At 42.4% G+C, this 26,765-nt stretch overlaps 1 protein-coding gene and 1 long non-coding RNA gene across 2 annotated transcripts in view; one reads left to right on the top strand and one right to left on the bottom strand.

The window, feature by feature from the left end:
* Window positions 1–26,765, top strand: part of LOC125154985 (uncharacterized) — a 229,689-nt gene that overhangs the window by 33,189 nt on the left and 169,735 nt on the right. The gene's annotated exons all lie outside the window — the stretch shown is intronic.
* On the bottom strand, window positions 1,130–25,929 carry FMO1 (flavin containing dimethylaniline monoxygenase 1). The gene is made up of 8 exons (XM_047839705.1): window positions 25,798–25,929; window positions 16,945–17,133; window positions 13,459–13,621; window positions 8,779–8,921; window positions 6,347–6,546; window positions 4,893–5,248; window positions 4,302–4,374; window positions 1,130–1,806 (listed from the first exon to the last, which is right to left on the bottom strand). Exons 1-8 carry the CDS (start codon window positions 25,927–25,929, stop codon window positions 1,464–1,466), a joined length of 1,599 nt encoding a protein of 532 aa, XP_047695661.1. The 3' UTR covers window positions 1,130–1,463.

Raw genomic sequence — 26,765 nt, 5'->3', positions numbered from 1 at the left:
GGCAGGGCTCAAACCCATGAGCTGTGAGATCATGACCTGAGCTGAAGTCAGATACTCAACCGACTGAGCCATCCAGACGCCTCAAGCATCTGGCTCTTGATTTTGGCTTAGGTCATCATCTCATGGTTTGTGAGTTTGAGCCCTCATGGTTTGTGAGTTGGAGCCCGATGCAGAGCCTGCTTGGGGTTCTCTCTCTCTCTCTCTCTCTCTGCGCCTACCCCACTTGTGTGCTCTCTCTCTCTCTCTTTCACAATAAATAAATAAAGACATTGGGAAGGGGTGTAGAGCTTCATGTATTCTCTGAGGACATCACTTCCCCCCAACTTCTCTGTGTTCAGCAATCTGGAAGCTCTCTGAACCCCATGGTTTTAGTGTTTTATGGAAATTTCATGGAGGCTGGCTCCTTGCACTGGTGGAGGGGGTATTTTTCTGTGGGGTAGATCTGATCTGTATGGTCACTGTGCCAGCTGGAGCACCCCATTTTGTTGTATAGGGCATTTTAGGGGAATAAGCACTTACAAGCAGGAACATCCCTTTACTTTTATTAAGAAATTATCTTTCAACATAGTGATTCAATGATTACATACATTGCAAAATGCTCACCATAAACGTAGTTACAGTTACGTCTGTCAGCAAAGTTGTTATAATATTACTGACTACAGTCCCCATCCTGTACTTTTTACCCCCATGACCTACTTATTTTATAACTGGAGGTTTGTGCCTCTTAATCCCCTTCTCCTATTTTGTCCCTTCCTCCAACCCCCTGTCCCTCTGGCAACCACCTGTATTTATGAGTGAGCCTGTTTCTGGATTTTGTTGCTGTTTTGTTTGTTCTTTGTTTTTTAGATTCTCTATATAAGTGAAATCGTATGGTATTTGTTTTTCTCTACCTTTTTTACATTCTTTTAGAAACATTCCAGTGAGTTTACTGAACCCCCAATTCTTTTATGGTCTTTATGAATAGATACCTCATCCCCTTATCTCTTTCCCCCTACCTTTACCCCAACTTGTAAAAAAGAGGTTAAAAGACCACTTGAAACAATCAGTTTTGTTGTTTTTTTTCCTTTCTTTTTATTTTTAATTATCTGATATCACAAGAGGATTATTTTAGTACAACCAAATCTTTTATGAAGTAGGGAGTTTTAGTTGAGGCCCGTGAAAATAGTTTATATGAGAAAGATAGAGGAAGGCTCAGAGGGCTGTCTTTAATAGCTCTCTCTTGTAAAATGAACCTGGAACCTTCCAGCAGCCTTCAAAGGCATCGAAATCTTGGTTATCTGCCTCTAGCACTGGAAGCAGGGAGAGCCTCGAGAGGCCCAGGAAGACCGGCAGGAGGGGACAGGAAGTGGCTTTCACCACTTGCACATGGCTTATGGCTGTGAATGCAATGTTGTGTCAATGGCAGAACAGAGCACTGTAAATCTGCAGTGTGCATCTGACGAGCCATTTGGGTAATCTTTTATTTATAGGAAAATTAGGAAAATGGCCATAAGCAAAGCCAGAAGGCTTAAGAGTTTAAGTAAGCTTGCAAAGGGAGATGGGGATTCTTGTACACTTCGAGTTTTGGTGACTTTGAATGTTCGATCCCACTGAGTCAAGATGGCATTTCTGGCTCCTTCCCATTTCCCTGGGCCGGTCAAGCGGAACTGGTACGGTGTGGATGGGCCAAAGAAGATGGTCAAGCCCAGGCGTGGGTCCGTCAGGAGCATAGAGAATAGGTTGGGTTTTGCATTGATGTAGGTCAGGAGTTCATCTATGTATGTGATATAATCTTCTTGTAAAGCTTTGCAGTAACACAAGCCAAACCTTTATAAAAGGAAAATGGGGGATAAAGAGAAAGACACAAAGATAAAATAATGATAACCCAGAGCAAGTCAACATGCCAAAAGTAAACAATGATGCTAGAAAATTTGAAATGTTCTCTTTTGCTTTTCTTTTTTATTTGAGAGAGAAACAGAGACAGAGAGAGAGAGGAGCTGGGGAGAGGGGCAGAGGGGGAGACAGAGAGAATCCCAAGCAGGCTCCATGCTCAGCACAGAGCCCGATGTGGGGCTCGATGCTATGAACCTGGGATCATGACCTGAGCCGAAATCACGAGTCAGATCTCAACTGATTGAGCCACCTAGGCACCCCTGAAATGGTTTTTGTATTATTCTCTCCAAGCCCATAGCTGTCTAATGGTCTCATTGCATTTTTTTTTTTAATACAAGATGAGCTCCTTGACAAGATACTCTATGCATATGGTGCTCCAAATGCTTAAAATGCATCTAGTATTTCTCTGCTTCTTTTGTCAAATATTTAGGAATTTCTAGAAAAAAATTTATTTACATAATTTCACTATTCCTAAATTTTTCTAAAACTCAGTTATTGCTAGATTTATATAATGTAAAGTCCACAAGAATCAATAAGGTGGAATTTCCTGTAATGCTGGTGTTGGTCCTAAAATCACCAGCTGACCTATGTGACAAGAAGCTTTTCCACTGTGCAGCTCTAATTAATTATCTATGTTATAGGACAATTCCATAATGGAGATCAAATCACATTCCAGGTTGAGGGTGAAAAAGAGGCATCTAAAATGTTTTTTTGTTATTTTGGGATTTAGCACTTTGACAAGGATAGCTCAACATGAAGTTTGGAAATATATTTAAATTAGAGAAGTGATAAAAATAATAAAAAAATAAAAATTATTTTTTAATGTTTGTTTATTTTTGAGAGAGACAGAGGCAGACCATGACTGGGGGAGGAGCAGAAAGAGAGGAAGACACAGATTCCAAAGCAGGTTCTAGGCTCTGAGCCATCAGCACAGAGCCTGAAGCAGGGCTCAAACCCATAGACCATGAGTTGAAGTTGGACGCTCAACCGACTGAGCCACCCATGTGCCCCAGTGATAAAAATGTTTAAATGCAGTGATTTATTTATTATTATTTTTTAATTTTTTTTAATGTTTATTTATTTTTGAGACAGAGAGAGACAGAGCATGAATGGGGGAGGGTCAGAGAGAGAGGGAGACACAGAATCTGAAACAGGCTCCAGGCTCTGAGCCATCAGCACAGAGCCTGATGCGGGGCTTGAATTCACGAATCGCGAGATCATGACCCGAGCTGAAGTCGGACACTTAACCGACTGAGCCACCCAGGCGCCCCTAAATGCAGTGATTTAAAAACTTTCTTTTGGTATCAGAAAGCATTTTTCAAGTGATAATTTATATTAAAGCCCAAAACAGACTAACAGTAAACAAAACCAGAGATGTTTTAGTTGGGTTAGGAGTGAGGATGAGAGTCGGTGGGGTTGGGGGGGGAGGCCAACACTCCTTTCTTTTCTGCTGCTTCCCTTCTGTAATCCCTGGTCCTTGAGTGTGAGCCAGAGAGCAGAGAATAAGTGGAAACTTCTCTAGGGAACAGAGTCAACAAACTTATTCTGGCGAAAGGTCAGATGGTAAGTACTTTAGGCTTTGAGGGCCATGTTATGGTCTCTATCTCAACAACTCAAAAGCAGCTACATGTAAATATGTACATGAATGAGTGTGGTTAGGTTCTCATGAAATTTTATGTATGGCTACTGTGATTTAAATTTCATATGAGGCACCTAGGTGGCTCAGTTGGTTAAGCGTCTGACTTCGGCTCAGGTCATGATCTCATGGTTCGTGAGTTCAAGCCCCATGTGGGGCATTGTGCTGACGGTTCAGAGCCTGGAACCTGCTTTGGATTCTGTGTCTCCCTCTCTCTCTGCCCCTCCCCTGCTCATGCTCACTCTCTCTCTCAAAAAATAAGTAAACAAAAAAATTTTAAAACAATAAATTTCATATAATTTTCACATATCACAAAATATTCTTTTATTCCAACTCTTAAAAAACATAAAAGTTCAAGTGGTCGGCAGATTTGACCTGCAGGACATAGTTTGCAGAATCCTGACTAGAGTAGAATCTAAATAAAACAATAGAGTTGAATACAGATTGGTTGAATGAATGAATAAACAGACCCTTCTAGCATCAGAGGGGATAAACACAACTGTTTGCCTGCTGATTATGAAAAAGGCGTGGAATAATGTATCTGGTAGATGGGAGTTAATTGTATTTGGTTTAGAATCCAGACTCCATGTGGCGCTAGATAATTATGGTCTGAAGTGACGATTTTGGGACCTTTAAACTTTTCAGTTCCCCTTCTCCCCACTCTCCTTAACAGGCTATGCTAGTTCCCCCCCCCTCTAAATCTCAGGCGCTGCCTCATGTCTCTCTGCTATTGTTTTGCCAATTTGAGTCATGATTCAAAAAGATGCATAAGGAGTTAACTAAGTTAACTCACCCACTGGGTTTGTTTTCTTTTCTTGCATTGACTTCCTCAATCATGACACTTTGCGGTGGTAACTTATTTATACCTGTGAAACAACAAAAAAGGCAATTTAACTTCAGGCCTGCTTGCTTAGTGGGTGAAGATGTCTTATTACTGCTTATCTTTATTCCTGGTACCCAGCGACTCATCTGTTCTCCTCCTAAAAATATTAGCTGCCTACAGGGTTGATGGTAAGTTTTTGGTAATAATGCTACCAGCTGAAAAGTTATAAGCATCTGGTCATCTCACTAGTTATCTGATACAACATAACCTCAGAACTGAATTCTGTCACTTGATTGAAGTTTTATACTTTAATTGAACCAGTTAATTCAGTGAAAACAACAGATAGACACAACTTGTATTTTTTTGACCCCCGATTTATCTTTTGTGCCGGTAATGGCTCAAATTCATTCTGATAGTGTAATTCCATGAAGAATAGAATGAATCCTGCTTTTAAAGATTCTGTTGTTTGAGATAGGAGCTGGGGATGCTCTCAAAATTTCTAGTATCCAAAATAACATAGTAAACAGAAAACATATGCCCCGAAATTTCTCATGCACGTACCTTTTAGGACTCGAACAACCCATCGTGCTTGGGTCTCTCCAGTGGGTATGATGGAGCCCAAAGGTTTGATGAGGCCAATAACAGCCAGGGTTGGCTTTGGCAGATGTGCAGGGAAGATGTACTTGTACAGTGATGCCTGGCCATTTTCGACTTTCACTACGGACTCATCAAGGAAGGGGAAAGCAAAGGTGTATCCAGTGGCAAAGACAATGATATCAATGGGCTCTTCCTTTGGGGTGTTGTTAAATATGACAGAGTTTTCCTTCACCTCTTTTATGCTTGGCTTGATGAGCACTTTCCCAATGATGATACGGCCTGGGAGTTCATCATTTAGCACAGGCTCTCTCAGCTGTGTCCTAAAGAGAACCATGGGCAGGGAAGAGATGTGCCGGTGACCAGTGTGGCTGGCCCTTCCACCTCCTTCCCTTCCCTTCCCTTCCCTTCCTCATTCTGGGGCTCTCCCCTTGGCCAGGCAGGAGGTGCCAGTCTTGGGAGAAGTGGCACTCGGTAGGGAGCTGTGTGCCCTCAGTGGTGGCTTGGGTACACCTGATCCATGTTGGTTCAGAGTGGAACCTGGAGGAAGATCAGATGAGATCTCTGGGCTACGATGCCAACCCCGGGAATGGAGTATCCTTGTACCGACTCAATGAGAAAGTAAAACCGTCTATTCTTTTTTTTTTTTTTTAAATTTTTTTTTTCAACGTTTATTTATTTTTGGGACAGAGAGAGACAGAGCATGAACGGGGGAGGGGCAGAGAGAGAGGGAGACACAGAATCGGAAACAGGCTCCAGGCTCTGAGCCATCAGCCCAGAGCCCGACGCGGGGCTCGAACTCACGGACCGCGAGATCGTGACCTGGCTGAAGTCGGACGCTTAACCGACTGCGCCACCCAGGTGCCCCAAAACCGTCTATTCTTAATGGGATAAATTGTAGGCTGTAACTCAGATACAGACTGAGTTAAGTACAGACTGAGGTCAAGGTCGTCTTGACAAGGGCAAGAAGGCACTGCTGCTGGAGAGATGGGCAGGGGCCACTACAACATTTGATTCTTCCCACACAGGGAAACAAGCCAAGCGTGTTGCTTCTACCAAAAGAGTCGTAGACAAGTCATTGTCTTTCAAGCGCTGCAGCTGAGAGCCACGTAACCTGCCTAGGTCATAGAGCTCACTTATCACTACATGAGCTTGGGCAAGTGGCTGAACTTTGCCAAGCCTCGGTTTGCCCACAGTAAAAAGAAGATTAAGTAAGACTTTAAAAAAGGGTTGTTGACAAGATGCAATACCTAGTTTCACTTACCAAGAACTCAAAATAGCTAGCTATTAGGAAATACACTGGGATGAAGTTTTCCTTCACGTTCGGTCGATATGATGTGTTGTTGCCTGGTTTGGAGGTGCCAGTGGAGGCACAGAGCCTCCTCCTTCCTCACAGCCCTCAGCAGATACCCTCCGTTTACCTGTCTTCCGGTACCAAGCCGTAATTTGCATGATGGAACCAGCTGTTCATCTTTCTTGCCAGCAGCCAGTTCGCAATTGGAGTTGGGAGAGAATTTGTGAGCATGTTCTGAAACCGAGTCATGAACACCATGTCCCACGGGTACCCTGAGTCGAAGACTCGACTGATCACCCACGCCCCGCCGGTGGTGCTGAGGAACACCTGGAAGCAGTCAAAGAAGCCACTCAGTTTGACATGGTGAGCCCGGCTGGCTTCGCCAGAGAGTCAAGAGGTCTCATCGTTGGAATAGCGCCTGAAAGTCTCCCTCCCTCAAAATACATCCTCCACAAGATGGTTTTGGCTCCTCTGGCTCCCGCTGTAAAGTTATTCATTTGAGATAACGGTTTGGGCACTTAGAGTATTAAAGTGCCTTCGAACATATAACTGAGCCCTTATTATCTGCGAGACACAGTGCCAGACACCTCAGTGAGTGAGCTACTGTGGCAACCCAGGGCGAGCTCAAAGTCTCGTGTGAAAAAGCAGCGAGCGGGTGGGTACAGTTTTGCATGCTAGTAATTGTAGGGCATAAGAACAAGGTGTGGCAGCAGGTGAATCTTGTCTATAAAGGGTTTCAATAGAAACCACTGTTTGAACTGACAATAAATTTCAGTAACACAGTTGGTTTTGGTGAATTCCTTAAAAAACACTTTTTTTTTTTTTAACAGGTTAGCTGTTTGAGTTCACCAGCTGACTAAGTTTGAAATTTCCACATGATAAGAGAGATAGAAATAATATGAATGGAAATAGAATATGCTACCCACATGTCTCCTGTGGGGGTCGGAGTGGATGGGACTGTTAATTTTTATTTCAGGACCTCCTTTCTCTTCTCTCAGGATGTCTCCACCAAACTGCGAAGTCTCTCCAGATCAATCAACCAGTCAATCCTTTTTTTGAAAGTTCCCGAAGGGAATATCAAAATCACATTCCCAATCCTTTTCCTTCATAGCTATTTTTGCTCTTGCAATTATTATTTTTAAAGATTTTATTTTTAACTAATCTCTATATCCGACATGCATCTTGAGCCTACAACCCCCAGATCAAGAGTTGCATGCTCTACTGACTGAGCCGGCCAGGCACTCCTCACTCTTGCATTCATTCATTCATTGATTCATTCATTCATTTATAGAGCAAGAACGAGAGAGAGAGAGAGAGAGAGTGCACAACCCAAGTGTGAGCACAAGCGGTAGAGGGGCAGAGAAAGAGGGAGGGAAAGAGAATCCTAAGCAGGGTCTGCACTGTCAGTGTTAAGCCCGACATGGGGCTTGAACTCACAAACCATGAGATCGTGACCTGAGTTGAAATCAAGAGTTGGACACTTAACCGATTGAGCCATCCAGGTATCCATGACCTAATTATTTATACTTATTTAGTTGGCATCTGTGTCCGCCTCAACTCTATGCTCCATTATGGCAGAAATCTTGCTTTTTTTTTGAGAGAGAGAGGGCTCAAGTGAGTGAGGGGCAGAGAGAGAGGAAAAGAGAGAGGGAGAGAGGGAGGGGGAGAGAGAGAGAGAGAGAGAGGTGGGACTCTCATCCGATGCGGGACTCAAACTCAGGAACCTTGAGATCATGAACTGAGCCGAAGTCAGATGTTTAATTGACTGAGCCGCCCAGGTGCCCAGAAATCTTGTTTTTATTGTATTTTTCCGTGATTCCCCCTGTGCCTGGCACAACGTTTGGCACATCAGAAACCAACAACTAATATGTATTTGTTTTTAACAAGTGCCAGCTGAGGAACGTTAATTACAATTATTACATAAACTTTACTAGGGAGAGATCACTGTGTTGGGGCAACATAGCTGGGGAGGTACAAGTGGATTGTAATCAAGCGGAAAAGAGCACCGAAGGGAGGGGTGTGGTATGAGCAAAGGGGAAAAACACAGGAATTGGAAAAGGCTCAGAGTAGCAGGAGATAAAGTCGAAATGGCACATTTGAACCAGATTAGGGAGAACTCTATAAAGCAGGGCTAATCCATCTGCAATTTATTATTATTATTATTTTCGCTTTTGTTGCTTTTATTTTATTTTACTTTATTATTTTCGTGAAAAGAGTTTCCCTGTACATTTTGGCAGGATTGAGGAGCCAGAATAGCTTTTCTAGCTTCTGTTGTTTCACAAAGTGATTAAACGTGGCCTGTGCTTTCTCAGATCTGCCTCCTCTGCTAACAGCACAGAGACTTTCTCTCCCTCTCTCTCTGCCCCTCCCCTGCTCGCTCTCTCTCTCTCTCTCTCAAACAAACAAACAAACAAATAAACATTAAAAAATAAAATTAAAAAATATGGTTTTTTTGTATGTGTGTGTATCTTAGGCATTTTATTTCTTTCATCTTTTGTCACTGTTTGCCTGAGGCATGCATCTTAAGCTACAGTTTTTCATTAGGTAACATCAGGGTACCTTTTCTGCCAGGTGGCTAGCCTCCACAGCAATGTCTGTGCCCGAATTCCCCATTCCAACCACAAGGACTCTCTTGTCCTTAAATATATTTGGGTATTTATACTGTCGGCTATGAAAGTACTGGCCTTTAAAGGTATTTATACCTATAGAAAAAAAAAAGTCAAATGAAGAATTTTATAGGATCAGTAAACGAAACATATGTATTGCTCCATTAATAATATCCCTTTGATTGGGGCGCCCGCGTGGCTCAGTCGGTTGAGCATTTGACTTTGGCTCAGGTCATGATCTCACTGTTCGTGGGTTTGAGCCCCACGTTAGGCTCTGTGCTGACTGCTCAGAGCCTGGAGCCTCCTTCAGATTCTGTGTCTCCCTCTCTTTCTGCCCCTCCCCTACTCGTGCTCTGTCTCTGTCTCTCTCTCAAAAATAAATAAACGTAAAAAATAAAAAAAAAAATCCTTTTGATGGATTATTTTGGTTGTTTTTAATAGCATGCTCAATTTTAAGAAAATCCAAAATGTGAATACATGACTTTGTAAGACACAGACATGAGTGATTATTTAATGGAGGTACTTATTCCATCTCACTAGATAGGTCTCTGGGTTTATTTGCTACTAAGTTGAAATATCATGGCATAAAGATTAATTAAGCCATTATTACCAATTTTATTTATTTTTTAAAAATTTATTTTTTTTATTAAAAAAATTTTTTTTCAACGTTTATTTATTTTTGGGACAGAGAGAGACAGAGCATGAACGGGGGAGGGGCAGAGAGAGAGGGAGACACAGAATCGGAAACAGGCTCCAGGCTCTGAGCCATCAGCCCAGAGCCTGACGCGGGGCTCGAACTCACGGACCGGGAGATCGTGACCTGGCTGAAGTCGGACGCTTAACCGACTGAGCCACCCAGGTGCCCCTATTTATTTTTTTAATTTAATTTTTTATTTTTTTAAATTTACATCCAAATTAGTTAGCATATAGTGCAACAGTGATTTCAGGAGTACATTCCTTAGTGCCCCTTACCCATTTAGCCCATCCCCCCTCCCACAACCCCTCCAGTAACCCTGTGTTTGTTCTCCATATTTATGAGTCTCTTCTGTCTTGTCCCCCTCCCTGTTTTTGTATATTTTTGTTTCCCTTCCCTTATGTTCATCTGTTTTGTCTCTGCAAGTCCTCATATGAGTGAAGTCATATGACTTTTGTCTTTCTCTGAGTAATTTCACTTAGCATAATCCCCTCCAGTTCCATCCACGTAGTTGCAAATGGCAAGATTTCATTCTTTTTGATCGTCGAGGAATCCTCCATTGTGTGTGTGTGTGTGTGTGCGCGTATATATATATATATATATATATATATATATATATATATATACACACCACATCCTCTTTATCCATTCATCCATCGATGGACATTTGGGCTCTTTCCATACTTTGGCTATTACTGATAGTGCCGCTATAAACATGGGGGTGCATGTGTCCCTTCGAAACAGCACACCTGTATCCCGTGGATAAATGCCTAGCAGTGCCATTGCTGGGTCGTAGGGTAGTTCTATTTTTAGTTTTTTGAGGAACCTCCATACTGTTTTCCAGAGTGGCTGCACCAGCTTGCATTCCCAAGCCATCATTACCAATTTTAAAGTTGATGGAAATCAGTGATAGAATTAGTTTGTTCTATTTACTAATATTTGACTATCTAGAGCTTCTCCCAAGCAAGGAGCAAGAGCAGAGAAGTTAAAGGGAACTATGAGTCAGCGCCTCCACTCTTTTCAGCAAACTGTTTTTGGCATCTATGTGCTTGGACCTGGGCTAAGTTGATATTAGAGAAATAAGATAAACAAAATGTGGTTCCTATTCGAAAAGATCCATGTTGGCTGGGGAAGTTCACAGATAGCTCACCTTGGTGACCGACTATAACGCAGACTGAGTTTGCTGAGGCAGCAAGAGTTGGCTCTGAGAAAAAGGGATCATGTTCGCCACGCTGGGTTTAGCTCTACTGTTCTAACCAGAAAGGATATCTCAGGCGGTTGATGCCAAATGTCTCACTGAAACATTAAATGTGAATGGAGAGTTTTGGAAAATACTCTCAGGGTTGCATAACACAAAAGTTAAGAGGTGCTGTACAAAGAATCTTTTTTTTTTTTTTTCCAGGAAAAGTGATAAGACACCTAGATTCTCAGGGGATAAATATCGATGCTTGTGGCAAACAGCCTTATCAAGGTTTGGTTCACCCTTAGTTCACCTTGAAACATTAGAAATCTGACATGAATCTCAGTTAAAACCCACCACAATCCTGAGCACTTAGAATTTAATAATCGTGCAGCCAAGTTCAAATATTAATTCAGACAGGACTCATCACAGATCAGAGAATGGCTGACAAGGGAGAGCTAAGCAAGTTTAAGGAAAATCATAGAATTATTATCCCTGGATGTTAAATTACCTTAGATTTTTCTCCAGATCAGGGTCTTTTGGATCAGAAATGAACAAAAATGAGACTGTGTCTGAGCCACCTATCACACTAATATTTTCCCCCCTTTTATCACAGGAGGATAGAGCAGGCACTTTTTTTAGGTGAATGTGGTTGTGTTAGTAAACACACCAGAGTGTATATATCTGAATGATTGATTACAAGTAGTTATTTTGGGAAGTTGTACATTTATTCTGTGAAGTTATGCATTTATTCTGTGATACCTATTATTTTTACTAAGACTTTTTGGAACATCTTTGGAATTGACTCCAGACAATGTGCCTCCAGGGGTACCTCAGTGGCTCAGTCTGTTGAGCGTCTGACTCTTGATTTTGGCTCAGGTCATGATCTCATGGTTTGCAGGATCAAGTCCCCCATCAGGATCTGCGCTGGTGGCGTGGAGCCTGCTTGGGATTCTCTCTCTCTCACTGCCCCTTCCCTGTTTGTGCTCTCACTCTCTCTCAAAACAAACAAAGAAACAAAAAAGAACAATGTACCTCCAGACACATGTTTTCAAATGTCTTCAGTAAATCTGAATTTTTCTAATAGTTAATGATGACCCCAGGAATTACGTACAGACTAAGTAAGTCTGTTGTGAGGCAGAGAGAGAGTTTGTGAGATTTCGAGGACTCTTTTTCAAATCTAAAGTCACAAAACCTTAGAACTCAAAAGCTCCTTAATGGTTACCTACCCAGGGATTTCAAATGGCCAATTGGTAGTAGCCGGTGAGATATTGAAAAGGTCTGCAAGTCCCATAGAGCTCCGTTTGTTTGATTTGTGATGTATGCTGTTGGATAAGGTGGTCAATTTATGGGCAAAACCCCAGAGGCTTAGAAAGGTTAACCGGAAGGCCCAAGGTTGTATAGCTTGTTAGCTGTGTAGCCTAGAATCTGTACCTCCTGGGTCTCAAGCCCATCCTATTCAAACTGAGGACACTGGTTCAGTCGCTTTCTGGGTACACCTTATCCTAATCTGACCTGACTTGAATGATGTCTGGAGGGCAGACCCAGCACCAATGGATGTACGTGAGTTGTTGTAAAATAAGCATTTGTATCATTTGCAGGTCATGTGTAGACTGTGATTCCTCTGCTGGACTCCTATAAAACTCTTTTCATTCCTTCCAGACAGGCTACATGTTGTCATATCCACCCCTGTATTTTTAGCACTTTGTGTAATATGGCACTGTTGGTGCCAAATAAATTCAGTGTATTCTCTATGTCATGGAACTTTCTGGATTCTTAGGGTGATCTAGTACCAGGCACTCCTTCCTAGGAGTTTGGAGGGGCTTGCCTACTTAGGGATTTTCTCTGTGGACAAGAGCTGAGAAAGGATTGGGTTGTCTTGTGGGGTGGCTATTGATCCTCTCTCAGGGATGTTGGGGAATAGTTCCTTATATCGTGGACTTGGGGCTTTTTGATTCAAGATTCAATTCCACGGCAGTTTTCAGGATGTGCTTCGTCCTAACTTGGCCGGACTTGCATAAGCTCTTGGGGCATGGGAGGTGTGTGAGTTTATTGTAAGACGAGACTTGAGATCACTCCAAGGCATATTTAGATGATGAAGAGAAAAATTTCCTAAAGTTTTAACTTCTTGAAAACTTACTGTGGATAAAATAAACCAAATCATTGTGTTTTTTATTCCCTCTGCATTGTAATCCAATGGAAATTTGACATAGATTAACATGAATCGTGTTTGCAAAAACCAGATAAGGAAACTGGGACTCAAAGATGACTTAACTTGACTTCTAAGATTCTTTTCTCTGTTGACTACTGACCCAGTGCTATAAACGTCTGATCTAGCTAAACCTCTATGGAACAAACGAACAAAAATCACACTACTTTTTAAAAAATTAATTCACTGATCGACCTTTGTGGCCTCTAAACTCAGCTTTGGTTGTGTGCTACTGCTGAGGCTAACAACTTTGTAAGCATCCAGTGTCTTAGAAGACTTTCTGAGTGTTGCCCATCGCTTAAGGAGGGACATTGAACCCCAGTGAAGCATAAAACTGCTTGCAAGTAATTTGTTCTACTCTTTGGCACTTATAAATTGTTTGGAACAAATGAAAGTCAAAAATTGGCCAGAAATGCTGGTTAGAAAAAATCCCCGTTACCTTACAACTTTAACTATTTAACGGAAGAACCATAGAAATTCATTCCCGGACCAAGCCAGTATCAGGATGGCTCCCACAAGACGAATTAAGGTCAGTTTCAGAAAACCGTACCTGGGAAAGAGTCCAGTGGCAAATATGGGTCAGTAAGATAACCAGTGCAGACCATGACGGCATCAAAGATGGCAGACTCTTGCTTTCCTTCATGCTGAGTGACCACCTCCCATTGGCCAGTGACAGTAAAATCTGGGCATTTTGTTACACTGCAGACTTTAGTCTGAAAAAAAGAGTCATAGTCACAATTAATTGTTGTCAAGCTTCTAGTAAGGGCTTGCTGGCCGGGGTACCAGTTGACACTTCAAATGTTCTAGAGCATAGGCTAAACATAATCAATAAGCATAAACTTAGAGATAGAATCAAGTTATCAGATTAACCATAATTTTCTGGATGGATGTATTCTTTTTTAAAAATATTTATTTTTGAGAGAGAGAGATTGAGAGAGGGAGAGAAAGAGAGGGAGAGAATATGAGTGGGGGAGGGGCAGAGAGAAAGGGGGACAGAGGACCCAAAGCGGGCTCCACCCTGACAGCAGGGAGCTGGATGTGGGGCTTGAATTCACCAACCGTGAGATCACGGCCTGAGCTGAAGTTGGACGCTCAACTGACTGAGCCACTCAGGCACCCCTGGATGGATGTATTCTAAGGGTTGTAGAGGGTTACTTAAGAGAAGTGATGCAATCCAAAAATTTTGAGTGATTTGTTCAAATTCTCATAGTAAGTGATAGAACCAAGCATCGCGGTCTTCTGAAGTCTTTTTCATTTTTTTTTTCTGTTACGTCTATCTCTCATAAAGCTGTGCTTTAATAAAAACATGGATGATATAAGTTGGAAATATGAATTTGGTCCCAAGTATCTTACCTTATGAAAGGTCCTGTAGAATATGTTGTTGACATTTTCCCAGATCTTGATAGCTATTGATAAGTACTAACTTGATGGCCTGAATGATAAGTACTAACTTGATGGCCTGATAAGTACTAACTTGATGGCCTGAATGTACTAACTTGATGGACCATGGGAGTGGTCCACATGTCAGTCTATTTTTTGTTTCAATAGAGTATGTATATGTTTATGCATGCTAGGTTCTGATTCAGAAAATATATAAAATAAATTTACAAGACAAATTTATTAATTTACTTATTTATTTATAGTTTATTTATTTTGAGAGACTCAGAGAGAGGCAGTGTGCACAGGGGAGGGGCAGAAAGAGAGGGAGAGAGAATCCCAAGCAATCTCCGTGCTGTCTGTGCAGAGCCTGATGTGGGGCTTGATTTCACAAACCATAAAGTCATGATCTGAGCTGAAATCAAGAGTCAGATGTTTAACCACCTTTGCCACCCAGTGGCCCCCCTAGTCAAGTTTAAAAGCATAAATGCTCCACTGGCCAAGAGACTTTGCTGCTTTTCTTTCCTTTTAAGTTTTCAGAAAAGACAGGTGTCTCAAGTCTTACCTCATGGGTTCACAATTTGGTTTATAATATTTGAAGTGCTTATTCCATTTCAACATTTGTATTAGTAACTCTTCATTTTTTAAATATAAATTTTCAGTTAATTAAAAATTAATTTCAAAGTAGAATTTACTTTCAACTTAAAAATAAGAAATGTTCATAATTAAAAATTTGGAATGCACAGAGAGGAAAGAAATCTCTTATAAACAGCTGCTTGTGTGTACTCTCTTAAAACTTTGGTGAACATCTAGCTTTAAAGGTTTTTTTTCAAGGTGGGCCTGGGTGGCTCACCCAGTTAAGTCAGCATCCAACTTCGGCTCAGGTCATGATCTCGCAATTCGTGAGTTCAAACCCTGCGTCAGGCTCTGGGCTGACAGCTCAGAGCCTGGAGCCTGCTTTGGATTCTGTGTCTCCCTGTCTCTCTGCCCCTCCTCTTCTTGTACTCTCTCTCTCTCTCTCTCTCTTAAAAATAAATAATAAAACGTTAAAAAACTTTTTTCAATTATTTTAAAGCAGGCTTGGAGCAGCACCTACTAAAGAAAATGCTTCAGATTCAGGAGCTCTGATGCATTAAAACTACTTCTGTGGATTATGCCCATTCACTATGGTACTGTTTCAATTTTACTGTGTCCCTTGAAAGATATGGGAGTGGGGTAAAATACTCTTTAGAAGTTTTTAAAAAATTTTTCTCCAGTTTTTTTGAGATATAATTGGCATATAACATTGTATAAGTTTAAGGTATACAACATAATCTGATATATGTATATACTGCAAAATAATTATAATAAACAATAAGTTTAGCTCACATCCATCACCTCACATAGTTATAATTTTTTGTCTTGTGATGACAACTTGTAAGATCTACTCTCTTAGCAACTTACAAATATACAACACAATAGAGTTAACTATATTCAGCATGCTGTGCATTATATTCCCGGAACGGATTTACCTTACAACTGGAAGTCTGTACCTTTAGAGCACCTTAACCCATTTCCCCAGTCCCTACTCTTCACCCCTGGTAACCACCAATCTATTCTGTTTATATGAGTTGCTTTTTTTTTTTTTTTTTTTTTAAGATTTCACATACAAGTGAGATCCTACAGTCTGTGTCTTTGTCTGACTTATTTCACTTAGTATAATACCCTATAGGTCCACCCATGTTGTTGCAAATGGCAGGATTTCCTTCTTTTTTATGGCTGAATAACATTCCAGTATGTGTGTATGTGTGTGCCACATTTTCCTTATGCGTTCTTTATGCATATGCCCATCGATGGACACTTAGGTTGTTTCCATGTCTTGACTATTGAAAATAATGCTGCAGTGAACATGGTGGTGTAGATATCTCTTCAAGATAGTGGTTTCATTTTTATCAGTGCTTTTAAGGTTGTGAATATGAATCTTATTTGCTACTAGTGTTGGTCATTCATGTTGTTTTCAATTCCCTAGGAATTCCTTACTATCCCCATCTGTAGTAGGGAGAGGGGAAGAGAGGAGAAAGAAAACATGTGGATTCTTCATGTTTCTTGGAGAGGGGAAAAAAAGAAGATATATTTGTCCGCATCCTTCTACCTTCTTCCTGTCTCTGTTCTTGGAAATGGGAAGGGAGGTGGTAAGGCCTCTATAAAGAACAATATTCAAAGATCTTTCTATTCCCAAGGATATCTAGAAAAGATTTCCTTCAGATCGTGGGGTTCTCTTATGTGTGGGCCCCTGCACGTGCTTATTCCTATAGAGGGATAGTCCAGAGGAGAGTGCCTAGGTATGGGTAGAAGTCATCAGTGTCACTATGTGCATTTGTTCCGAGCTGAGAATGTAGCCTGATATTTTTAGGTCCCTTTGGGTACTTGGGTGAAATTATTGCAAACTAAAAATTTATTCATGTGAATCCTTACTGAAAGTATCCATTTCCACCTCCAGATTTACTTAAGGCGGCGGGGGTGGGTGGGTATGAGTACAAGGGGAAAAGGAATCCAGCCAGCTGTCAACAATCTTGCCAGTTCATGATCTCATCTGCAGAGCCAAGGGCTAGGCTATGGAGAGAAATAGGAAATTGGTAGGAAATACTTCCTGACTACTAACTCATGTTTTGTGTCTTACCTTGAACTGAATGTGTTTCAGAAGGTTGAACCGGTTTGCATACATTTTGAGATATTCCAGGAATTGAGAATTTGGCACATAGTTTGGATAATCTTCTGGGAAAGGAAAGTCTGAGTAACAAGACATCTCCTTGCAGCTGTTGGAAACCACAGACCTGTAGAGGCTGGCTCTTCCTTCTTCAACATGTTCCTGTACAAACGGTACACGCACATGAGTGTGTCTGCATTCGTGCATGTGTGTGCACACACATGAAACGGATATTGATTTTTAGACATTTCAAACATTGATAAAGATTAAGGTTACCCTTTATCTTTTTGTTTCCTTTTCTTTCTTTCTTTCTTTCTTTCTTTCTTTCTTTCTTTCTTTCTTTCTTTCTTTCTTTCTTTAATTTAAAGCATGGAGCTTGAACTCATGACCCTGAGATCAGGACCTGAGCAGAGATCAAGAGTAGGATGCTTAACCAACTGAGCCACCCAGGCACTCCAAGATTACCATTTCTTTTTTTGTTTGTTTTTAAGTTTATTTATTTATTTTGAGATGGGAAGAGGGGCAGAGAGAGGAGAGAGGGAGAGACAGAATCTCAAGCAGGTTCTGTGCTGTCAGCACAGAGCCTGAGGTGGGGCTGGAACTCATGAACCATGAGATCAGCACCTGAGCCAAAATTGAGGGTCGGTCGCTTAACCGACTGAGCCCTCCCAGGAGTCCCCCAAGGTAACCCTTCCTAATGGGATTTGTTACCCTGCACTTGAGATAGGGTGAACACTGAATACTTAATTTTATTATCAAAATTACTATTTCATTCACTACATGTTAACAAATAAACCCAGGATGAACTCCCTTGTCCAGATTGATATGGCATCACTTCAAAAGGTAGGAAAATATAGAAATAGACCAGAGCCAGGAAGTACTATCTGGATGATGGACAATCGCTAGGTAGTTTGGTTTCCCAGGGTATTGTTGAAAGAATCACGGAGAAGAGGGTTCAGATTATTGAAGGACTCTGCATCTAAAGTTAAGGAATTTGCATTTTATAGGAAGGTTATGGCAGTCTTCTGAGTTTTTATGTGGAAGTGATTCGTATTAAATTTTGGAAAGATAATTCCAGTTCCACAAAAGAAATAGGAAGTCTGGAAAAGAAGGAAGGAGGCCAGTGAAGAGCCTAAAACACAAATCCACTTGATTGCTAATGGCAGCCCGAGCAGAGGCAGTGGTGGTTGCCACAGAGAGGCGAGATTTGTGAGGTAGCAGTAAGTCAGAATGCGCAGCATAGGGAAGCTGTTTGGATTTAGGACTTGGGAGAAGAAGCACGTCAAAGGTTTTCAGAATGGACAACTGTGTACTTAGTGAGACACTAATTTCCCACTCCTAGTTTTGACATGGATAACTAGCACATGTCAGTGTCTCAGACAACTACAACCAGGTTGAGTAATAAGCACTTTTGGTATATTTAGTCTTTAATATACATTGCCTCTGTGTTTTGAATGTATTATGGAGGATTGTTCTGATTTTAATGGGAATGTGGTCCTTAGTATTTTAATATTATTTACCATTTTGGATATCTACAGTTCTTTTTTTTTTTTTTTTTTTTGTCCTCTGTGAAGCAAAAATTCTTTTGTTTGTGTGAACAAGTGGAAAGACGAATGTAAGCCTCACCTATGGAGAAGGGCTCACTTCGTTCCCTCAAAGGGAAAGGTATAGTGAGCACAGAGAATAAACTTATAAACATGTCTGTGTGGTTTGAATTAATGTTACTGATCTCATCAACTAAGGAGCAAGCTGTATCTTGTTTGTCTGGGGCCTCACCTCTGCCAGTCTCATTTATACAGCATAAATCTAGAAACCTGGAATCGAAAGGCTTCTGAGAAAGATGACTATTTAAATCCTGATCTTTTATTCTGCAGGCAGATCTAAAGCACTGTTACTCAAAGACATATTGCTCGACGAGCAATATGGAACTGGATTCTTTGTTAATCCTCTATGACGAGTACAGAAATTGAGAGTAAGCATCTGGAAACTTTACTAGCAATACTTCACCATTGCTCAATATCCAAGCACGTGGACTTCCATGTGTTGAATGGGACTTAGATCAGTCTCAGTGTTGCCTTAACTCGTGTGATGAGTGGCCTGGGGTTCGAACTGTGTGCGAGTCATGGATCACTGATGTTTTAAGGTTAGTTTGAAAACTGTTAGCCAGAAATGCATAAAATTTGTCATTATTTTCTTTCATTGAAAGATAACTGGGGGCACCTGGGCTCAGTTGGTTAAGTGCCCGACTCTTGATTTTGGCTCAGGTCATGATCTCATGGCTTGTGAGAGCCTGCTTGGGATTCTCTGTCTCTTCCTCTTCTCCCCCTCTTTCTCTCTCAAAATAAATAAATAAACATTAAAAAAAAAAAAAGAATCACCTGGGGAATCTTACTCACATGTAGATGCTGATTCAGTAGGTCTGGGTGAACTTGAGATTCTGTATTTCTAACAAATTCCCCTGAAGATGCTGTTGGGCACAGACCATACTTTGAGTAACAACACTTTGGAGCAGTCCTACCAAAGTGGAATTTGGTGGAAGCCACTTATGCTCTTTAAAATTTTCTGGCAGTCATATTTAAAAAAGTAGAAAGAGCCAGGTGAAATTAATTTTAACAGTATATTTTATTTAACTCAACATATGTCAAATTTTATACTTTCAACACGTAATCACTATAGATATTACTAATGAAGTAGATTATATTCTTTTACTCATAGCAAGTCTTTCAAATATCAGTGTATATTTTATATTTTATTTATTTGTTTAAAAACTTATTTTTCTCTTTTTAAAGAATTCATTTAAAAGATTTGTTTTATTTTTAGAGAGAGAGAGCATGAGCAGGGGAGAGAGGCCATGGGAGGGAGAGGGAGAGAGAGAGAGAGAGAGAGAGACAGACAGACAGACAGACAGACAGAGAACCACAAGCAGGCTCCAAGCTCAGTGTGGAGCTCTCTATGCAGGACTCATTCCCACGACCCTGGGATCATGACCTGAGCTAAAATCAAGAGTCAGATGCTCAACTCACCTGAGCCGCCCAGGTGCCCCTTAGTGTATATTTTATACTTCTCAATTCAAATGCCAAATTTTTATTGGAAAAAGGGGATTCACATACCCAAACTGTTAGCAAATATGCTTAAAAACACTCCAGTAACTGAACTGAGTATTGGTTTTAAAATTAAAATTAATTACAATTAAGTGAAATAAAAAATTCAAGTTTTTAGTGAACCAATTCCAATATGAACCAATTCCATAGTTACATGCAGACAGTGGCTACTTTATTGAATAGTAGAGCTTTAAAGTTGAAGCCAGCTATTAGAACAAAATTTAGTGTTGGTTTTATTTAATTAAAAGTGATGCTTCCTCTGGGTTACAGGATAAAAAGAGAATAGGAACAGCTATAAAGAGATGTAATGTGGAGCAGTGAGAGCAAACAGCAGGGGAAGAAGCTATAGTACAATAAGAGAAACATCAGTTATGAATGTTTTGGGGTCAATTAGGCCAAAGCTCCCTCACTTTTCTCTAGCATCTGAAAACATCACATAGTGAATCATACTTGGTTAATACTGGCAATTTCTAGTTAACAATAATAAAAGGGTAAGTTAGGAATATATACTGTTTTAATAGGGGAAGAGATGTGCATAATACCTGTTGTAAAGATTTCCATAAAAATGGCTCAAAAAGTTTTTTCCGTATGTTGGAATGGCACATTTAAACAGCAGAGAGTAATGGGGCTCAGTGGAGTTGCATAAGCCAGGAACCATGTATTAATGGGACCTTAGAACAGATGAACAAAGAAATATAAATAGAAAAAAATGCTGTTTTGTAAAACTCTGGGAGATAATTGTAAAGGCAGGGAGAAGAGAGTCTTCCCGGAAAACCTGAGGCCTATCTTGAAACAATGTATCACAGATGTTAGCCAAGGAGGCGCTTAGCTCTTAGGGCGGAATCCAAGACCAACTCTTCGCTCTTTTCTTTCTTCCCACTGATTGTTCCTCCTAGAAAGATACAGAGAGTACTTCTGTATGCGGCTCCTGCCGCCTGCCCTCCTGTGTTTGCCTCAGTGATTCCAAGGTCCTGTTGGGACTTCCAGCTATACACTCTTGGCATTGTCCCTGCGTGGGTCTGCCAATTGCCCTGGTGCTCCAAGTCACATGCCTCACGAACTGGTGGGGCCATGTCGGGGAAAGGTTTTTGTTTTGAAGGGAAAAGTGGGAGGGGAGGAGGGATGGACGGGGACAGAGAGCAAAGGCTAAAAGCATGCGCTGAGCGGTTCTGGCTTCCCGGTCTACTTTGGTCCTGCAATGTAATGAATGGAAAGGCCACAGTCATCTGCTAAGACACTTGGGTGGGACTCCCTGAACTGTCCAGAATTTACATGCTCTCATTCTTGAGCCAGACTCTGGAAATGCATGAAGTACAGTTCTTGACAGCACAGACCCAGACCCAGACTGCCTAGGTTCATCTTCAAGCTCTACAGTTTTATCTGGGTAATCTTGGGAATTTTCTTTTTTAAAGTTTATTTATTTTTGAGAAAGAGAGAGAAAGACAGAAAGAGAAAGCACGCACAGAAGCAGGGGAGGGGCAGAGAGAGATGCAGAAAGAGAATCCTAAGCAGGCTCCCCACTGTCAGTGCAGAACCGGGCGGAGTCGGGGGGCTCAAACTGAAAACTCACAAACCTTGAGATCGTGACCTATGCTGAAATCGAGTCAGTTTCCTCAGCTATAAATAGGTATTATAATAATCGTGTATATCCCCTAGGATAAACTGAAACGATAGCTGTAATGTGTTTAGGATAGTGTCTGCTAAGCTCTCAATAAATGTTAACTGTTACTCATACCATTCCTCCATGATTATTATGGAGATTTACTTTCTGAAGCTTTGTGTCCCTCAGAGAGGATAATAGGTGATGGGAAGAAAGCTTTGACAGTTCAGATGTCTCTCCTGTCTCATATTAAAAACAAATGTAAAATGATAATAAAAGTCACTCCTAAATAGAGACATTCTCTCTGTACAGGACATTCATACCTCTTGCTCTCCAAGAACAATTACTGCCTTCTTTTCCTCTCCTTTGAGCAGCCAGAATCCGTTTTTCTTTGTCTCCTCCTCTCCCTAGCGAGAGTTGGAGTCTCACTGGAGGCCAGAACATCATTCTGGGAGGGTTAGTAGGCCCTGGAATATGTTTCAGGGATGTGAAGGATGAAGCCGAATGTGTTTCTACCAGTATAGTATAATTTCCTCTAGATAATGTCAGTGTGGTTCTATAGGAAGGCTATCCCTTAAGATCCCTTCCTATACTAAAATTCTCTGAGTAAAATTCATTTTGAGTGATGGGACAATTCCTCACATTTTATTTCAATGTTACTTTATAATTGAAGTAATCAACCTATGGTGTTACTGCCCTAAGCCTCCTTCCCTCTTAGGAGCCTAAGAGAATTGGTTGTAAGATAGACTTTCCATACATCTCGCTTGCCCCCACTTGAGTTAGTGGACAGAAGTGGGCTCTTTACCAACGTATCCCAATTATTACCAATTTATTTCTTGCTAAAGATCACCACCTCTCTCCCACCCCAAGGAATGATGTCATTTCTTTTCCATTGCAACCTTTGTTTCCTCTTTGCTTGAGGCTATGGTAGCTGGAAGAGGCCAGAGAAATGGGTATCTGAGTGTCAAATTAAGCACAGTGGTTTCTAATCTCTATAATCTTTGGGGGTGTCTCCCTATTTGGAAATGGAGGCAGTCTCCATATGTGTTGTCTTGGGTTTCTGCAGATGGCTTGTCCATTTTTGCCCGGTGATCCCCGATGCCCAGAAGGGGAACTAAGGATCCCCTATGGGCTTTCTGGTAAGCACAGCCCTTGGTTGAACACTTTATTTTTTTCATTTTAAAATTTTATTTATTTATTTATTTATTTATTTATTTATTTATTTATTCATTCATTCATTCATTCATTCATATTTTAGAGAGACAGAGCAGGGGAGAGGGGCAGAGGAAGAGAGACAAAGAATCCCAAGCAGGCTCCATGCTAAGCGTGGAGCCTGACATGGGGCTCAGTCCCACGACCCTGGGATCCTGACCTGAGCGGAAATCAAGAGTCCAGCACCCTGGAGCAGACACTTTAATCTGCAAGTTTTGAGTTGGCCACTTGCTTTGAGTGCAGAGACAGAGACACCCCGTAACCAAGCCTGTGTGCGGATGTGCACGTGCGCTGAGGTAGGAGGAGAGTGGGATGCCTCTAGAAAGACTCAAGGCTCATGGCATGTTGGAGCTGAAAGGTCCCTTTAAGGGCACCTTAGTTTAGGGATTTTCTCTCAGGCTTTCGAGAAATCTCAAGGTGGTACAGTTATCTCAAGAGGCCACTGTGTCAAGAGAGGGCTGCTGAATGAAGGTGGGGTGGTTTTCCTGGCTCCCAGTGCCCGAGCTTTTATCTATATTTCAAATTGGTTCTGTGTTCTCATTGAAGACAGAAAGCAGTGGGGCTGGAAGGACTTGTTACTTGGGCTTCTTCTGCTGTATTATCCTCTTTGCCATCCTTTCGATGCCCTATCATGTGCTTCGAGATAGGTTTCCCCTACCTTCTCTATTTTTCTTACTTCCCCCCTCCCTTCCCCACTCCCACTCCTTTATCCTCCACAGAGGCCGTATTTTCCTGATGGGATCGAGGCCTCTCCACCTTTCTGAGGCAAACCCTTCTGCTGGGCCTACAACGACACCCCTTCCCTTGTCTGTAGGATCTTGTTCTAGTTTGGGCTCAAGTAATCAATAGTCCCCCCCACCCCCCACCTCCCCTGTCCAGGTAGCTTCTCTTTGCCTGTAAACATGTCTGGGTCTTCCCATCATGCCAACATAAGCAAATCGATACACTAATAAAAAGTATCTCCTTTATTGCGTTCCTCATTATCGATTGCTTTCTAAATAATACCTTGCCAGAAAATTCAGCCACCCTCATCCCCTCCCATTATTTCTTACGCACGCCACGTACACCAATGAGCTATTTTTATTTTCCAAGCCTGCTCAGTACCTTTTCTTTACTGGTTTCCTCCCTGTAATCTCCCACTCAGTCTCGTCCGCCTGTTGAAATCTTTCCATCACACACCGTCTCCCCCATGAAGCCTTCCCTGACTTTCCTCCAGTGGATACAATCCTGACCTCATTTAAATACCCACAGCACTGTGTCTAATTTGTAGGATCCTACTCTCTTCTCATTACCCTGGCAGCAGCCTGGGGGTTTGATGTATTCTCATTTCTGCGTCCCCCATGGTGCTCATGCATAGGTGTTTGACCTGCCCAAGTCACACGGCCAGTTGGGCACAGCTGGATCTGTAACTCATTTCTCTTGATTCTTAGATCAGTGATTTTTACATGTGAATAATTAAGTGTCTGTGACATATATAAGGTGCTTTTTTTTTTTTTTTTTTTTGTCCAGTATCCTCAGGTCTCTGGGCTTTTTTTTCTTTCTGGACTCACCTTTGCTTTGACTGAAATTCTGCTATTTATCCTTTTAACTGGGAACTTTCATCTTGCAAGCCAACTCCCAGCTGTGATAGATTAGTCCTATTTATCTTGAGTACGTGTTAAGAAGGATTCTGAGGCTTATCAGGGGAAGTGTATCATGCTTGACTAGCAAGGTCTTCAGTGGACACAGGAGGGGAGAGGTACAGCAGGGGTGTTAGGTTTCTGCTGTCCTAATGGAAAGTATGCACTTTGAAACATGGGAACAGATGTGCTCTTTCACTTAGTGCCTTTGGAGGAGGTTTCTATGTATCGATGGTCACATTTCAACACCTGCAGTTCTTTATGTGGGCCAAGCGGACCTATGCTAGGAGAACTGCAACTAACCAGCAGCCTTGGCCTCTCGGGAGCTTTGCTCACAGAGTTAGGAAATCCTTTATTCCAGTTCCAAATTCTATTCTTCTAGGGTAGAGGAGTGCCGCATCTTTCTCTTAGCCCCTTATGGGCTCCGAGGCCTGGACGTCTGACACCTTGCTCCTTTTCACTATTCCCGACAGCTTTCTCATCAGCATGTTGAAAGCTCTAGAAAAGGAGGGCCAGGAGGAGGCTTGGGAACTCTAATGCAAATGCTTCCCTGCTCAGACACAGGACTCAAAGGGTTTCAGTGGCCCCAGCAGCGCCGCTGCGGTCCCCTTTGGCCCAGGCCAGCCAAGGGTGGGCTGTAGAGTCCCCTCTTCTCCTTCTTCACCCCATTCTCCTCTCCAGTCTGGACGGTAGCCCTGCCGAGACTTGAGGATATTACTTTCTTTGCCTCAGGGAAAAAAGGCGCCTAACTCACATTCTTTACTTCTGGTTGTTCTTGGCATAGATTGGCATTGCTTGGACAGCAGCACCTTGAGTATAGAACTCATCATCCAGCGAGCCCTGCGCTGTTTCACGTCAGGGGCAGCAGGACTGGGGAAAAAAGAAGGTGAGCAGTTCTGCCCAGCAGGTGGAGGCCAGCATCCCTGCGCTGCTGGGTTCATATGCTTGCCCCAAACACTACAGCCTCTGGCCTCACTTCACACCCCGGCTCCTGCTCCCCTTGTTCCGGACTTTCCTGGCTGTCCCAGCCACTCCATTCTCTCCCACCCTTTGTGGGCATCTTCCTTCCTCTTGGCTTTAGATAAAGTTTGTAGGCTTGCTTCCACACTCCCCACCCAAGCTCAGGCTGTGTCCTGCCTCTTTCTTTTAACAATTTCATTAACCCTCCTGGCCCCTGTTCAGCAGATGCTTCTAACTCATCCCCCCGCCCCAGAGCAGCCTTGGGAGAAATGCTTTCACACCGTCCAGCCTTATCCATTAGACACATCGCACAGCTGCTGAGACCCCTACTTACGGTGAACCTCCACAGCCCCCCGAGGTCGTCACTCCTCTCAAAGCATGTGGGCTCCAGGCCTTCCTCCAGGCAGCACTTGATGGAGGCCAGGCCACTGACCCCGGCTCCCACAATCGCAACTCGCTTGGCCATGTTCCCTGGTGCAGGGGAAAGCAAAACTGAGCCTTTTATTCACAAGTGAAAGCCCCACCCCAGCTTGGCTGCTCTAGCCAACCAGGAAAAAGAACTGGGGAGGTTAAGAAATTTGCTCCATTTGATCCCTCTGTGGCTGGCCTCTGGTGTCGTGAGTGCAAAAAGAGAAATGTTCAGGTCCCTGGTTTAACCCTGTGCTCATTAAGTCCCTGCGCCTACACTCGGAGCTCGTGCCTGATGTTAGCACATTTGTTGCCAAGACTGTGGCTTCTGGCAGAGTGGCTGAAATTAGACCCTCTCGTGGAGAGTTTTGCATTCAGGATGGGGCTGCTGCCTCCGGCCTCCCTTCATGGGTCCCAGAATGGCATAGAGTAGTAGACCAGAAAGAATCACCTGGTCAAACATGTTTTGTTTTTTAAGTTTATGTATTTATTTTGAGAGAGAGAGAGAGAGAGCATGCAAGCGTGAGCACACAAGCAGGGAAGGGAGAGAGAGAGAGAGAGAATCCCAGTGTCAGTGCAGAGCCCGATGTGGGGCTCGATCTCACAAATCGTGAGATCATGACCTGAGCTGAAATCGATAGTTGGAAGCTTAACTGACTGGCCACCCAGGTGCCCCTAACATGTTTTTTAAATAAACATATGAAACTGGAGGTCAGATTAGCGTGGTGGCATGAGACAAGGCCACATGGCGGTGGTGGAGCAGAGTTGGGACTAGAAGCCAAGACCTGTGGCCACTGCAGGTGCCACGGCAGCCCTGGGAGAGTCCCAGCCCCTGGCATACCGCAGGGTCCCGGCTCGGTTGCCCATCCTTCTCCTATCTGCGGCCAGTGGAAG

The sequence above is a fragment of the Prionailurus viverrinus genome, chromosome F1 (assembly GCF_022837055.1).
Source record: "Prionailurus viverrinus isolate Anna chromosome F1, UM_Priviv_1.0, whole genome shotgun sequence".
NCBI classification, from domain to species: domain Eukaryota; kingdom Metazoa; phylum Chordata; class Mammalia; order Carnivora; family Felidae; genus Prionailurus; species Prionailurus viverrinus.
The sequence above is the reverse complement of the archived record's forward strand: the minus strand, read 5'-3'. Positions and strand labels throughout refer to the sequence as shown.